This window comes from Carassius gibelio, chromosome A20 (assembly GCF_023724105.1).
Source record: "Carassius gibelio isolate Cgi1373 ecotype wild population from Czech Republic chromosome A20, carGib1.2-hapl.c, whole genome shotgun sequence".
Taxonomy (NCBI): Eukaryota; Metazoa; Chordata; class Actinopteri; order Cypriniformes; family Cyprinidae; genus Carassius; species Carassius gibelio.
In genome coordinates this window covers 10,737,699-10,753,248 of record NC_068390.1, presented here as the reverse complement: position 1 = coordinate 10,753,248, position 15,550 = coordinate 10,737,699, and the positions used below count along the sequence as shown (strand labels likewise).

Sequence of the window (15,550 nt, the reverse complement as noted above, 5' to 3'; positions counted from 1 at the left end):
GTCTCTTTATGATCTTGCCATTTTTAGGGTTTAAAAGTGGATAATAGACCAATCACAAAGGACTAGGCCATCTGACCAATCAGAGCAGAGCACTGCTTCAAATGAATCATTTATGAATCTTGTCTTGAGTTTGGAAAGTTACAGAGGCTTTTATAGTACATCAGGCAGTTTTATCTCAAGAGATAAAAAAGTGACATTTGAAATGGCGTCCCTTAACAAATCTAAACCATGGGAAAATCTGTCACATCTATTAAGGGACCAATCAGATACAGGGGGTTGGGGGGGGGGGGGGGGGGGGGGTCTTTGAAAAATTAGTTGCCAGCTTGTTTTAATGATCCATATAGTCCAGAGAAAACTAAGAAAATCTTCAGATTCTGCATAGATCACGGACAGTGGCTTGGCGGGCCATTAGACAAACGGAGGAAGAGGTAGTGACTGCTCCCGACTAAGATGAGAACATCTGCTCCTGCTTCAGCGATACAGTTCAGTGCCTCTGCAGAGAAGTGACTCGACTGAACATCACGAGCTGATTAATCAGTTTATCACCATCATGTGCACGTGGCCACGCAATGATAGAATTCTGACACAAGCCTTCAGTCACCCCGATATCTACCAATCAGGTAACGTTAGGCTAAAACACATGGTTTGACCAATACTCATTACATGTATAACATATTCGCTAATCTCCGGTATGTTAAACTGAACTATTAATTATAATAAACAACTGCAGCGCGCAGCTATGACGGTCTCATAACCTACCTGCCCACGAAATTTTCCAGGACGGAGCTTTTGCCTGCGCTCTGACCCCCGACCACTGCGATCTGCGGCAGGTCCAGGTCACAGCTCTGTCCGATGGCACTGAAGGCGTCCTGCAGCCGGTTCACCAGCGGGATCAGCTCCTCCATCCCCCGGTTCCCCGTGGATACGGAGCGGAGAGGATCCGGCGCGCGACCGGACAATTCTGCTTTGCTATATTAAAAAAAACTGAAATTGAGAAACATCATGCCAACTTTTTTTCTTCCCTAGACATACTATTCTGATTAAAAAATTATACGGTGTAACTTCAAAATACGTTTTTTTTCTTCTTCTTTTAATTACTAAGTATACATAAAGAACATACTAACAACGTTTGTAAACCGCAGGCAGTTAAATCACCTGAAGTGAGTTCTGAACGTTTGGTCCTGACAGGCGCGCAATTAACTTACAATGCGACATATAAAGAAACCACATGAACTATCTCCAGTGGAAGTCAAGAGTGTTATAACCACTCGTTAACTCCTGAACTCAACTTGTGGTCGAAACCTGACAGACAACTGTCCGCTCGTTGAGTGCGCTTGCGCGTGCACGCTCAGACTCCGCTCCTCTCTTAAGAATCTGGAGGTACATTAAAAATTCTATTAAAAATGTTTATTATTATTATTATTATTATTATTATATACACAAACGTATGAGGTACAAAAATATTAAATATCTGAAGTTTGATAAAGTAAGAAGTGGCGCGTGGCGCGGCGCGTTTCAACCAAGGGGCAAGGAACTCGACCGGAAGTTGAGGTCGGGTGGGGGCTGCCATCTTTTAGCAGAACTTCACTTGCGTTAGCATTCCCATTGACTCCCATTCATTTTGGCGTCACTTTGACAGCGAATAACTTTACATCTGAGGCGTTTAAAGACTCGGTTTGTCCATTATTTATTTCTAAAGATACACGACAATGTATAAAGGGCTCCATTACCTTCTATGTTACATTATGGCCCCGTAGAAACAGTTTTTGTAAAAATAGGCTAACGATTGCGTCATAACCACTCGGCTCTCTGTCGCATTACCGTAAAGACAGGAGGAGAAGCTCGCAGGCAATTAACTTAATATGGCGTACTGTCGTTACATTTTAAAATACTATACAAAATAATTAATCAGAATACTTACTCCTGCTCACTCACGCCAAAGAACTCCCCGCTCAAGCTCGCCGTCTCTGCAAGATTAACGATGGCAGTTTGCACGCACAGCCACTTAGAAGATTTACATCTGGCAGATAGGTTGCTGACGTCGTCAAGCTTCGTTTGAGTCTGCGCGTCAGAAACGGAAGTGCTAAAAAACGCTAAAACTGGGCTTCATTTGTCTCAATTGAGTTCCAATGGGGTCGCTGTGTCCATTTCTTTTACTGTCTATGGTTTCAACCACAGCAGCAGGTGGATCTTCATATTATAATATGTACAAACACAAACCTCTAATCCGACTGGTTACTCTTACGACTCAGTTCAATTCAATGAAAGTAAAAAAATTATGAAATCACATCAGTATAAATTAAATTAGCGTTCCAAAGGACCTTTAAATTAAGTTAAAAAAACTGTGATATTTTAACACCAAACACACAGAAGGATACGAAGCAGCACACACACACACACACAAAAATCAAAACAAACAGGTATAAACAAAGCTAAATTCTATATTTAGAATTGTTTCCATACTTTAATATCAAACTAAGATAGTTATGTACTTCTATAGTAGCTAGCTGCTGTATGTTTATCATTTAGTTTGTTTTTATGGCAGGGCCGCCACCCCTCAGTTCATGACACTGTAGGGGACATCCACCCTCATTTCAGTACAATAGACTCATCAGCTAAAAATAACACTACACACAGGGTTGCCAGATAGGTTGCTTCTGTATAAATTCTACAGCGCATTTCACTATACAAGAGTACAGTTCATTTATATTTCTGTCAGTGAGTAAAGACTTCCTAAAACCATACATTACCTGAACATAACTGATATATGACTATAAAACACTTCTCAACAGAAAGGACCGTTACTTTGAAAGAATGAGATGAATGAGACAACAGCGTTTTCTTTTCCATTTTTATGTTTGTTTAAACTTGAAACCGATCCAACAAGATAAAATGTACACTATAAAAATGATATTTTTAAGTTGTCAATAATATAACAATTTTGGAGTTTTTGCAAAAAATATTATTTTAAAAAGAAAACAGTATTTCAGTCTTTCTACCTCTAAACTGAATTTTTTTTGTTTGTTTGTTTGTTTTGCAGTATTTAATTTGCAGTAAATAATTTTTTGTAATTATTTCTAAAGTTGATCAGCAATTTCCGAGTGAAAACTGACTCATCTTCAAGTATGCTTATTTTTAATGTACTGACCCTAGCAGGGACTCTTATTTTTATCTGAACATAAAGTGTAGTCCCTATATCGTCATTATTTGTCCTATAAAATGCAATGATTTTGCGCTTTGTTTTGATAATAATTTGAGTCTTTAAATGTCTATTGATGATGGTCTTTCCATTTAGATCTAGATCATCAATGATAAAGGTTGTTATAGTTTTCATATATACACACAATATACGTTTAAACATTTGACATTATTTTGCTGTGTTCTTTCAAAGGGCTGAATTTATTTCAGAAGGAATTTTCCCTAAATGCTACACAATGTCTAAACAAACTGTGATGGTTGCTTTAAATATCAGTCAGATGATTCCTTCCTTTCTAAGCAGGTGTTTTGTTTTTTCCAGAATAATCTGCAAAATGAACAGGCTGTATGCCATTTAGTCAAAGATATGGCAACATAAGTTTACAGCTAAATTAATTTCTTAACCTTAAAAATGATACACATTTTTTAGGTCAAACAGCCATTTATTTTAGTTTTTGTTTTCGCTCCATCTTTTCTCAGTCTTTAGATCACTTTCAGGTCATTCAACATTGCAGTAATGTCTATTTGAGGCACACATGGTGCATTCTGGGTGTTGGCACGTAGTGTCTTCTGCAGGTCTTTTGCTGTCTGCTGTAATGTTTGTGAAATGCTGTGAGGTTTGTGTCCCTCTCCTGCACTTCTGCAACACAGCAGCACCTCATTGACTTCACCCTCGATTCCACGAGAGAACACACACGGGAACGCGGCTTGAACACGCTCGAGAACTGACTTCCTCAGAGCCGAGTCACGACACACTAGGTTCAACATGAACAGTCCTGTGGGGGAAAGAAAAGAAGAGTGATCATGGTAATATACAAAATATCTCAACATCAGAACTTTCAAAGTATCAAAACTGATCATACAACACTAAGTGCTTACCTCGAGGGGTTAATAAGCTGTAAACTTTCTTCAGAAGTGATGTTTCTACAAAGGCAGACGGAGGGCAGCTCATGCCCAGGGTTGTGTCTTTGCTGTCAACGTCAAACATTATGACATCAAAAGAATGTCCTCCTATATGAGTGCAGAAAAATAATATAGTAGATATAGTAACAAAGTAGATAATACAGTAGAGAAATAATATGCCAAGCTCTAAAACTGTCAAATTGAAAGTAAAACATATTTTTAAAACTCTTTATCTCTATACAGTAAATCACGAACAAATGGAAAAGGCATGGGGCCTTCAACTACAAAGCCTTGAAGTCAAAAGAGTATTAGAATGAATAAATCTAGATGTTTTCTCACCCTTGCTCTCCAGAGTTTTGATGTGCTCCAGTCCGTCTCCAAGTATAACTTTCAGCCTCTCGTCCGTGTGAAATCCGAACCAGGACTGAGCCACTTCCAGCACAGCTGGGTCCAGTTCAACCACCTCAACCCGTGCACACGGCACAAAGTCATGCACAAACTGGGGTAAACCACCACCACCTAGTCCCACCAGTAACACGGACACCGGGTGATCTGTTGGAGAACATGTGCCAGACTAATCAAAACTAATGCGAACACCATAACAGTGGTAAAACGTATGATTCATGCACTACGTTTATTTTGCATAGAATACATTGTTTAACAATACTTTTGCACACTCATCCAACTGTATTTATTACCACAGTTCTCAAGTTGCTGCTGTTCATATGATGTACATACAATCCCTACATTGCATTTCTATTTATATTCTGTATATACTCTGCTCAGTACTGTATATAGCAAGTCCACTGTAAATTCTGTAAATCATAGCTTCACTTACTCTGCACTTTTATGTAGATAAAACACTATATTCTTGCACTTCTGGTTAGATGCTAACTGCATTTCATTAGCTCTGTACTTGTACTCTGCATAATGAAAATAAAGTTGAACCTAATCTAATCTTATTGTATCGATCTACTGCACTGGATACGTGCTAGTGAAGCTGCACCATTCTGGAAAATTAGACACTAAGAACAAAATACCGTAATTTATTAGAGATTCTGACAAAACGTTAAATGCTGCAGTCTATTTTACAATTATCTAGAATTATTTGTGAAAAGTTCTGTTCAATGTCTTACTCCTAAAGACCTTACTTGAATGAATCAGCTTTTTTGAACAAATCTCTTGAATGAATGATTCAATTATCAGTCATTTGTCGCCACCTACTGGCGTAACGAAATATTGACACGATTTAGGGAAGGGCAACATTTCTATTCGGTTCCATACACAAAGCTATCATACTTTGCAACATAACACAAAGACTACAAACTTTTATGCGGATGTTATTTATTTTTACAGCCTTAGGAAACATAAAACACCCTTCTTTCAAAAAAATAATATCGAACTCAAACTTTTGAACGGTAATGTATACTTCAAGGCTTATATTATTGTATGTGTATTTAGCCGGGATATGGCTATACAAGTTAAATGAGACCACTCCTTTTGAATGGAAAACTTCACAAAGCACTTTCACTAAGCTTTTTAATGTTAGCAGCACACTTACCTTTATTATTGATTGCATCCATTCCTAACATGGCTAAACCCGCCACCATGACTTCATGGTGCGTACAGCAGAGAAAACCTCTGTCCACGATGCGATCTTTAACCCCCGTTAAAGCAGGGGCTTCAGAAACAGATGGTTTGGATTTTTTCTTGTTCTTCTTTTTGTGAGCAGAAGATGCTAGCAAAAGAGACAGCACACACTGAAATAAATCTCCAGTTGTTCTATAAACCTTCCAGAATTGAAACACAGCGGTTCCACACCTGTGGCGGCAGACCGCAGTCTGCTCTCTGACTGCACCAGCTGGGAATTGTTCATGAAGATGAGCCTGCGATAGAGGTGACCGTCCTCTCCTCTCACATCCTCCACAGAATACTCTCCAGTCAAAGCGCTAACCCCTCGTCCGATGACTTCCCTCCACCCCAGATCTCCTCCCACAGACAGGAACGGCACCTGTACCAGAGGAAATGCGAAAGAGAGTGCATGAGTGAGGAATGAGGACAAGATAAAGTGTAACACAGATGCATTTGATTCCTGAGCACCTGCTGATTGGCTGGCATTCCAGGAGGAGCGAGTTCCATCACCATTGGAGAGAGCTCTGATTGGACGGCCTGCATGTCCTCATACTCCTGATCTCGATGCATCGCCACAATGACCAGGCGTCTGAATTTTGCACTGGATGCCAATTGAGACCGACCTTCAGCAGAGCCATATAACCAATCAGACTCACGGCCCTGAGGAACTAAAAATAAAAATGCATTCATTAGAAAAAAAGTTAACCGAAATTTGACTGCTGCACTATGTATATAGGTAACTACACTTGGCCTATGATTACAGTGATCATCACATTGAAAATGCAAAAGAACCAAATGCTCACCGATAAAGATGGCGAAGTGATTACTCCGTGGCAGCTTGGCACAAGGCAGGCTGTCCTGCACGGTCAGAGTGTATCGCGGCCGGCCGGTGGCTGCATGGCACAGCGTGAGGGACGGTGTGCTGTCAGCGTCTGTTCCTCCTCTGAGCTTATGCAGCATTAGATTGTAGGCCTGTCTCTCCTTCACAGCGGACAACAGCTCTGGTACTGACGCAAGTCTAACAGGAGCGCCATCCTCCCCCTGACACAACTCAAGCACTGCAAACGGGGGCGCTTGGCGGAATTTGGTGCAGACCAGAACGAATACGGGGAGGGCGAAGGAGGAATCAGACTCTTCGTTCTGCTGTCCACTAAGACAATGAATTCGTACAGCCCAGCCCTGGACGAAATGTTCCACAGCCAGCTTTATGATATTCTCCTGGGCTAAAGTTATGCAGACGTACCGACCCCCCACAGCCAAAACTCTGCCAACTTCTGCCAGCATCCTGCCCGCAAGTGCCCCATCCTCTTCTGAAGCCATGGCATCAAGAGTGCCCTTATCCAGAGCTGCCTGAAAGCTCCCGCTCTCAAAGCCCGTCTGGGTGGCATCCAGCTGCCGGAAGGTCAGGTCAGGACGGTGCTCTGCATTCCTCTGGTTCATGTGAGACACCACCGTCTCGCTGATGTCAATGTTGGTTAACTGACGGTAGCCAACATCATAGAGCTGCTCACTCAGCTCAGAGTTACCACAGCCCACCACCAACACCTGCGCCAGAGAACAAGAGGTACAATCCTAACTCTAATTTCTACATGATGTTTAATATATATGAATCATTCAGTAGAATCTAATTTTTAATGAACCAGTTGCTCCAGTTCACAATACTGGCTTGAAAATCGGTTTGAACCACTTAAATAATAAATTTAAAAACTTACTTCATTTGTAAGAGGGATAAGAACAGATCAACCTGTACAATTCTTCTAAAATAAAAATAAAATATTTCGTTTCGGGTTGGTATTTGATAATAAAAAAATACAACAAAAAAGCCGAAACTCTGAAACCTCATTACAATTTAAAACAACACGATTCTAATTTAATATATTTTCAAATGTAATGTATTCATGCGATGGCAAAGCTGAATCTTAGCACCATTACTCCAGTCTTCATGGTCATGGGATCCTTCTATTAGGCTGATCTGGTGCTCACGATGTCTTCTTACCTTATCACGAGGTTTAATGTATTTATGCAGCACGCCGCAAAGGGAGTTGTAGTCTCCGTACCACTCGAAAGCCTTCTCTCCTCTTTTACGGAAAAAGCGCTCCCAGTAATCCGCGGAGCTGAACTCCTCGGCGGTGCGAGGCAGTAAACTCATGCTTAAGGATCTGATCCTCCAACTCCTGCTCAATTCTGATTTATTAGATGAATTATAATCTTTCTCTCAGGCCGATGAAGCTAATTCACTTAGTACTTTAATAGTCAAAAACTTCTGAAATTATTTATATTCTGCAGTCGTTGACATGTGAGGACGCTCTCCCACGTTTTGCGTGTTTTCCACCCGAGGTGATTTTACAGAAGGACGGCATTGAGCATCCAGCGATTGGTCAGTGAATGAGGGGGCGTGTCTAGAGTGAGGCGTAAATGTTCACTGATTGGTGGAAATTTCAGATCAATGAATACGATTGGTTTATGGCGTGACAGAGCCGAATGTTTTACAGTTCCGTCAGTGTGTGTCGTCTGTCGGAAACCGGCTGAAGCATGGCAGTACCTACCGGTAGAGCTGTGGTGTTCGTTACCGGGAACGCGAAAAAATTGGAAGAGGTGAGAGTGTGGCGTGTTTAAAAATATTGGGTCGGTTACAAATCATCCAATTTTAATACAACGGAGAACAAAATGTGAATAAGAGTGAATGAATAGTCTCTGCTCACATGCTGCGAAACACTGAGAGATCTGTTTTGGGAAGCTTTAATAAACAGTGTAATGCCAAGTCCAATCCTCAATCCTAAATAACCGCCTAGTGGTTCTCATGCATTTTTCTTACATGGATGATCAACTGATTTAGGGGACTCAGTGAATTAGTTTCACTGTAAACCTGCAATATTGGAGAAATCACAGATTCAGAAAGACCAGCATCTCTTGCAGTGGCTGAAAGTGTCATCCCTTTGAACACATGTGAACATGGATTACTGTTATTTATTTCTCGATAATCAAAATGATTTATACCCGTTGAACCTGCCTATCAATCTAATACTTTCCTGTTCACACAGGTGGTTCAGATCCTTGGGGACAAATTTCCCTACAAACTGATTTCCAAGAAGATTGATTGTAAGTATCTGGCTAGTATTCTTCTGCTTTGTTGACTCACAATATCAAGCATGCTGTGGCTGTATTTGTGATGTGATTGTGGCTTCTCTTCCAGTGCCTGAATATCAAGGGGAACCAGATGATATTTCTATACACAAATGTCAAGAAGCAGCAATGCAGGTTTGTAAACTGCATACCCTTTTTGCTGAAGTCTCAGACATGATGATGATGATGATGATGTTGTGTGTTTTGTGTGAAGGTGGACGGGCCAGTGCTGGTGGAGGACACCTGTCTGTGCTTCAGGGCACTAGGAGGACTACCAGGACCTTACATGTGAGTCGCTCTAGCACCTTTAAATTCTGTAAATATAAAACAGTGTTATGGTGTAAGTATAATGCACAGTGCATTCAATACATTTTATATTCATTATAAATGTTTTTTTCCCTCCACAGAAAATGGTTCTTGGATAAACTGAAGCCAGAAGGTAAGACACTTTAATATAGATTTAGGTTACTACTGAATACTGTTATTTTAGTCAGTCTTTCCATTTTTGTTTTTATTCTTTTCGAGTTGTTGTTACTTTTATTTCAGCTTTATCTCTTAAGGAGCCATATTGAATGCAGAGGCAAAACGAGCTGCTTTCTTTATGTTTGTAGGACTGTATAAATTGCTAGCAGGTTTTGAAGATAAATCTGCCTGGGCTCTGTGTACATTTGCTTTCTGTGCTGGAAAAGACAAGCCAGTTCAGCTGTTCAGAGGAATAACCGAGGTGAGCATGTTTATTAACTCCCCGTCCCATCAGAGACATGATGTAGTGGTTCATACACTGAGCATCGGAAATAAACTAAAACCAGCATTATAGTGAAATATTATTACAATTTTAAATAACTTCTATTTATGGTTTTCTGTTTTAAATTTTTCAGCATCATTACAGATTCATATATCATTTGCAGTTCAAAAAACACTTATTATTATTATTATTATTAGTGTTGTAACATTGTTGTTATCAATTGTTACCATAGTTGTGCTGCTTAATATTTTTGTGGTAAGCTATCCTTTTTTTTTTTTTTTTTTTTTTGATTTTCTTGATAAACTGAAAGTTCATCATTTATTTGATATTAAATCTATTGCAACATTATAAATGCCTTTGATGTCACTTTTTTGGCTGATTACAAGCATTCGCTTCTTTCAAAAAAATCTTGCTGACCACAAACCTTTGACGGGTAGTATTTATAAATGTGTTGTGTTGAACACTAAAGCATGCAGGTTTTTATTCCTACCTCCAACAATTCTAATAATTTATTTTCAGGGCCGTATTGTTGATCCCAGGGGCCCGAGGGATTTTGGTTGGGATCCTTGTTTTCAGCCTGATGGCTATGAAAAAACGTGAGTATCATTTCTTAACTTTGCAGGTGTGTTTCTCAGGTTTACCAGTAGGTGACATTATTGTCGAAGTAGACCCTCTCAAAAGTCTTGTGTTTTCATTTAACCAAATCTAAAAAATATTTATGAAAGTCTTTTCCCTATAGTCCACATGTTCACAGTATAAGAAGGCATGTTGTAAGACGCTTTATAAAACACATTTGTACTCCTCAGAGAATGAAACATTGACGTGGGAACGAAAGCATTGAAAGTACATTTCTGGCAACAATAGGTTAAACTGTATGCCATATAAATTTGTCAGATAAACTTGGCACTTTTCTTTTGATCGTGATTTTGTTTTTCTCATTGCTCTGTGCCATATTTCTGTTGGCAGTTATGCTGAGCTCCCTAAAGAAGTGAAGAACAGCATCTCCCATCGGTACCGTGCCCTGGCAGCCTTGTCTGAACACTTCTCCAGGCTCAACGACACACCAGAGACCAAGAGCACACAACACCAGGACTGAGTACTGTTGCCTTTCCAAACAGATTCAGCCAATCAGAGCTCAGTTTGCCTCATCAGGCTCCGGCTCCAATCAAACACTAATGTGCTGCTCATAAATGGTTTCAAATGTACTCCATCCTTGTCTTTTAAATAAATGCTTTGTTTATAATAATCACAGTATATCTGCATCTTTCATTTTCAGAATTCATTTTAATTAGTAATACATTTATGAAGTTATCGTTAGCCGTAGTGATTAACTGGCTTAGTATAGAAACAGTTTATGATATGTCCCCATTTGGATTGCTTCGTAATAGGTGTGTGTGTGTGTGTGTGTGTGTGTGTGTGTGTGTGTGTGTGTGTGAGAGAGAGAGAGAGAGAGGATAAAGCAGGTCTCTGGATAGAGATATGAAGATTTCAGAGTAATAAATCTTCAGGATGATCCTGTGACACCGCTTGTTTGTTCATCTGCCCTCTGCGCAGGGGAGGATATGAACTCTGTATTACAGTTATATCATCTACTGTGTGTGTTCCTCATTATTAATGGCCTGCAGGCAGTGTTTGCAATGCTGTTTCTTGCATTCTCTCTCATTCATTTATTCACTCACTCGCTCAATCACTTTCTCTTCTATCCCTCGTGACAAAGAAGCCTTTATTGGTAACACGTGCATATGGATGCATTTGATTCAGAAAATATCATCCCTCTATTCTTAATGTAGGTTCAAAAACATACTTTATTTGAACATAAACATAAAAAAGATAAATGTAATATCCTTGCTATCGTTCATACTTGTTTAGGAAGTCTATTCAAATCACTAAAAGCAATGGCTGCTGAAAATTCAGCTTTGCATCACAGGAATAAATTGTATTGAATTAAATTATATAAGAAAACCTTAATTCAACTGAAATACGGTTTAAATTTTAATAATATATATATAAAAATATTCAGTTGTAATAATATTCAATTTCAATATTTCTATTTTTAAATGCAGTGAGCATGAGAAACTTCTTTCAAAAACATAAAGTACTTACCAACCACAAACTTTTTAACCGGAGCATATGGGTGATAATATGTGCATGCGATATGCTTTTTACTGACAGCCATAACTCAGATTCGCTGTTATGCATGTACAGCACCATGAATGTTTGTATAAGAATAGGAGCAATAAACTGTTTTTGGTCTGCGCTACCTCTGTAAGATGTCCAGTAATTCTAGATAAGTTGACCCATTCAGTTTTTTTGATGGTTTCCACATCTCTATTTGAACCCAATGTTAAATTCATCAGAAAGACGAATACAGTCACTAAGCTGCGGAGCGTTTATAGGGCTATAAAGCAAACATTTTAAAGTTAATACTCTGGATCAGAACTACAGGTCTGTTAGGCTCAAATTTCAAACGGAAGAATAGTTGGCATCTTTCAGAGGCCTTTTACAATGGATTTGCTTGGTGGATGCACTGAAGCTTAGTTTGGAGCACTGTGGAGGGAACTAATTCCTAATGGTTGCACGGGATGATTGGGATGCAAACAACTGCTGGGAGACCTGAGAGAACATATGGCTAGGGAAAATATCAACGGTATTCAGGAGCCCATGCAAACTATGTATGTCCAAACCACATCAAAACACAGGACACGTCCCTGTCCCAGCTCCTGCTGGGCTCATGGGAGTGAGCCCTTAAAGATCACAGAGTGGCATCTATGGAAAACAAAGAAAGACGGAGAGAAACAAACACCTTGATGAGCCTCAGTTATGCTCAACAAGATTCCTTAACTCTTAATCCTGTGGAAATGCTTTTATCTAAAGCTCACAATGTGTAAACATGTTGTCGGATCGGATGTCTGTCTAGTGGGTAAAACGAGTGTTTAAGGGAGGACACTGCAGGCAAAAACAGAGGTTTTTTTTGCACGTGTCAATTTTTTGATTTTTGGCTTTTCATAAAGTGTTTTTTCAGACTAATGGAAAGAAAACATCCAAAAGACACTGTTAAGTATTTGTGTCAATAGAGTTCAATTACAATAGATATTTGTAAAGGCCGTTTTTTCTCCAACACTGAGCCATAAATCTCCACTTCAGTAGCACGTACACACACCAAAGTTTACATGTCCATTCCTGTCTATATTCCGAAGGTTTTTACAGAGGGATGTGTTCATATATAATTTTGTAAGTACAACATTTTATTCCCCCCAAAATTGTTAAAATATTTTTTTTTCCGGCCTTTCAAAGTATTTTCTGAATTATGGAGTGACTTTGACTTTAATATGTAAAAAAATAAATTTTTACAAGAATTTTGAAATTTACTTCATCCAGCGTTCAGATTTCTGTACTAGAAATTTATGCGAATTAGCACATATTTCATTAAATAATGCCTCATTTGCATATTTAAACATACAATTTTAGAAAACTTGTAATACATTTTTTTTTTTTGTAATTATCAGTGTAATCAATCAACTTAGTAAGTATTGTGAAATTATATTACAATTTTAAATAGCTGTTTTCAGTTTGAATATATTTTAAATGTAATTTATTCCTGTGATGGTGAAGCTGAGTTTTCAGCATCATTTCTTCAGTGACGCATGATCCTTCAGAAATCATTTTAATATGCTGATTCGATGCTCAAGAAACATTTCTTATTATCATTGTTGAAAACAGTTATTTTGTGGAAACAAAATAGTTTTTTCAGGATTATCTGATGAACAGAAAGTTCAAATGAACAGCATTTATTGGAAACAGAAATCTTTGTAACCTTAGCTCTCTTTACTTTCACTTTTGATCAGTTTAATGCATCTTTGTTGACCACAAAGATACTCATCTTACTAACCACAAACTTTGCCCACACTAGTAGATATAAATATATAAGTATAACTGTCCATTCAGTTAAAGCTACAGAGACTAAAGAGTCTCATATGCTCTAATGCTCCTGTAACTTCACATGTGAGAAAGGGTGAATTGGGCCATTAACTGTACTTTTACTCTGCAAGCTGTCCTATAAAATGCAGGAATCAAGTTAAAAGGTCAGAAACCACATCTTGCAGTGACCCATCGGGAGGCTTTCACAAACACCTGGTGTTCTTCACCTCATCTTCAGCGGGACATTTTTGTGGCGTAGCACTTACGGATCTGGAGGAATGATTGAAAGCACAATTCCTGTCTAGGGAAAATGTGTTTATTGCCTTGTTGACAAGACAGCAGCAGATGGTCCAATGTTTCACGAATAGTAAAGTGAAAAGAGAGGCTCATGCCAGAGTTCTGTTCAACAAGCTCTGTTTTTCATGTCATTTTGCCATATTCAGAGCAGTCCAAAGTGACACCCAACACCGGGGTTTTGGTGTGTTTTTTTATATATAATGAAAGTGTTAGAAAATAAAGAATATGCATTTTTTCCCATGTCACTAATCAAATAAGCATATCTAAAAAAGGTCAATTATTTATTTATTTATTTACAAACATCAAAGTTCATGCAGATTGAGTTCTGCTGTCATTAATGCAAAAGGATGATAATAAAGGATAAAAAATTAAAAAAATTCAACTTAGTACTAAAATTATTATGTTTCAACTAAATATTAGTACATAATATGTATTCAAATATATTTAAATTGCAAAATGTGAAGTAGAAAAATTTTCACAAATGGTCTCATTTTTTTTTTTTACCCCATGACTAATAAGATATGTGTAAGTTAAAAGAACAGTTCACCTGAAAATGAAAATTTGCTGAACATTTTTAAAGGCCATCCAACGGATGGATACTCTGCAGTCAATGGGTGCCGTCAGAATGAGACAGCTGATTTGTTTACAGCTGTTTTGGACTGTTTTCACTTGTAAACACTTGATCTGTACATAATTCTCTCCTGATTCAGAGAGATTTCACTGGAGGAAGCAATATTATAGAGGAGTCGTATTTTAACTGTTTAAATTAAATGAAAAAAGTTTTAATGATGGATGTTGTTCTTACAGACATGCTGTTTTTTGCTTCAAAAGGTGTTAATTGATGGATTGGAGTGGTATGGATTAGGCTACTTGTAAATTATTCTGGTGTTCTTATCATTTGTTTGGACTTTTATTCTGACGGCACCCATTCACTCCAGAAGATCCATTGGTGAGCAAGTGATGAAATGCTACATTTCTCCAAATCTGGTCTGATGAAGAAACAAACTCATCTACATCTTGAATGGACTGAGGGTGAGTACATTTTTGTTTTTGGGTGAGCTCGTCCTTCTTGTGTTAAGAGCACTAAAACTCATCCTGTCACACTTAGTCTTAAAAACATATGTAATACTGAGTATTAAAAAGCAGCATCCTGTGTGGACACCATTCGGAAGTAAAGTTGACCTCTGGTGAACTCTTAACTTCAGGTGCGACCTGTGTCTTGATGTTTAAAGTCTTCATGACAGACGGAAAGATTGATGCTTCCTGCTTCATCACATTCAGCAGCACAGCAATGACTAATGTATCCGGATGTTTGATTGAGGTCTGTTCTGCAGTCAAGGTCAGTTTGAGACTGTAGAGAGAGAAAGCAGGGCACTTTCTGACCTCCTCACCCTCAGGGCTTCATGTCATGAAAATAATCTCATACAAAGATTTAAAGTTCTGTGTGGCGCTATCACATCCCATTACCCTAGACATTGAGTAAGGTCAATTAAATAGAAAATGCCAGATTAATTAATTTTGTATGATATCATAATGCAGAAAGAAGCTTCAGTAAATTAATTAAATTATTTTAAAAAATATTTATTAAAATATCTTAATTTTTTATTAGGCCTAAAATGTTTTAACAAAACTGCTACACTCTTATCAAATTAATCAAATTAATAAATCTAAATCTTCTGTGACTGTATCTCTCCTGCTCTTTTCAGGACGTCTGCTCATCTCATCAAGTCGACAGGA

General features: G+C 38.4%; 3 protein-coding genes across 3 annotated transcripts in view; 1 reads left to right on the top strand and 2 right to left on the bottom strand.

Annotated features, from left to right (window-relative positions):
- The window catches only part of LOC127938862 (dynamin-2-like), a 41,873-nt gene extending 40,910 nt beyond the window's left edge, over positions 1–963 (bottom strand). The window contains exon 1 of the mRNA XM_052535759.1: positions 760–963. Coding sequence (XP_052391719.1) covers positions 760–905 — 146 coding nt within the window. The 5' untranslated portion in view covers positions 906–963. The remainder of the gene's footprint in view (positions 1–759) is intronic.
- A 1,676-nt stretch (positions 964–2,639) lies between these two features.
- On the bottom strand, positions 2,640–8,066 carry mettl13 (methyltransferase 13, eEF1A lysine and N-terminal methyltransferase). The gene is made up of 8 exons (XM_052535862.1): positions 7,727–8,066; positions 6,534–7,275; positions 6,199–6,398; positions 5,920–6,109; positions 5,660–5,836; positions 4,438–4,650; positions 4,075–4,206; positions 2,640–3,971 (listed from the first exon to the last, which is right to left on the bottom strand). Exons 1-8 carry the CDS (start codon positions 7,877–7,879, stop codon positions 3,679–3,681), a joined length of 2,100 nt encoding a protein of 699 aa, XP_052391822.1. The 5' UTR covers positions 7,880–8,066; the 3' UTR covers positions 2,640–3,678.
- A 98-nt stretch (positions 8,067–8,164) lies between these two features.
- On the top strand, positions 8,165–10,844 carry LOC127938939 (inosine triphosphate pyrophosphatase). The gene is made up of 8 exons (XM_052535863.1): positions 8,165–8,325; positions 8,772–8,829; positions 8,924–8,988; positions 9,068–9,141; positions 9,261–9,292; positions 9,465–9,577; positions 10,118–10,194; positions 10,565–10,844. The coding sequence occupies exons 1-8, from the start codon at positions 8,263–8,265 to the stop codon at positions 10,692–10,694; spliced, it is 612 nt and encodes a 203-aa protein (XP_052391823.1). The 5' UTR covers positions 8,165–8,262; the 3' UTR covers positions 10,695–10,844.
- Positions 10,845–15,550: the final 4,706 nt, after the last annotated feature.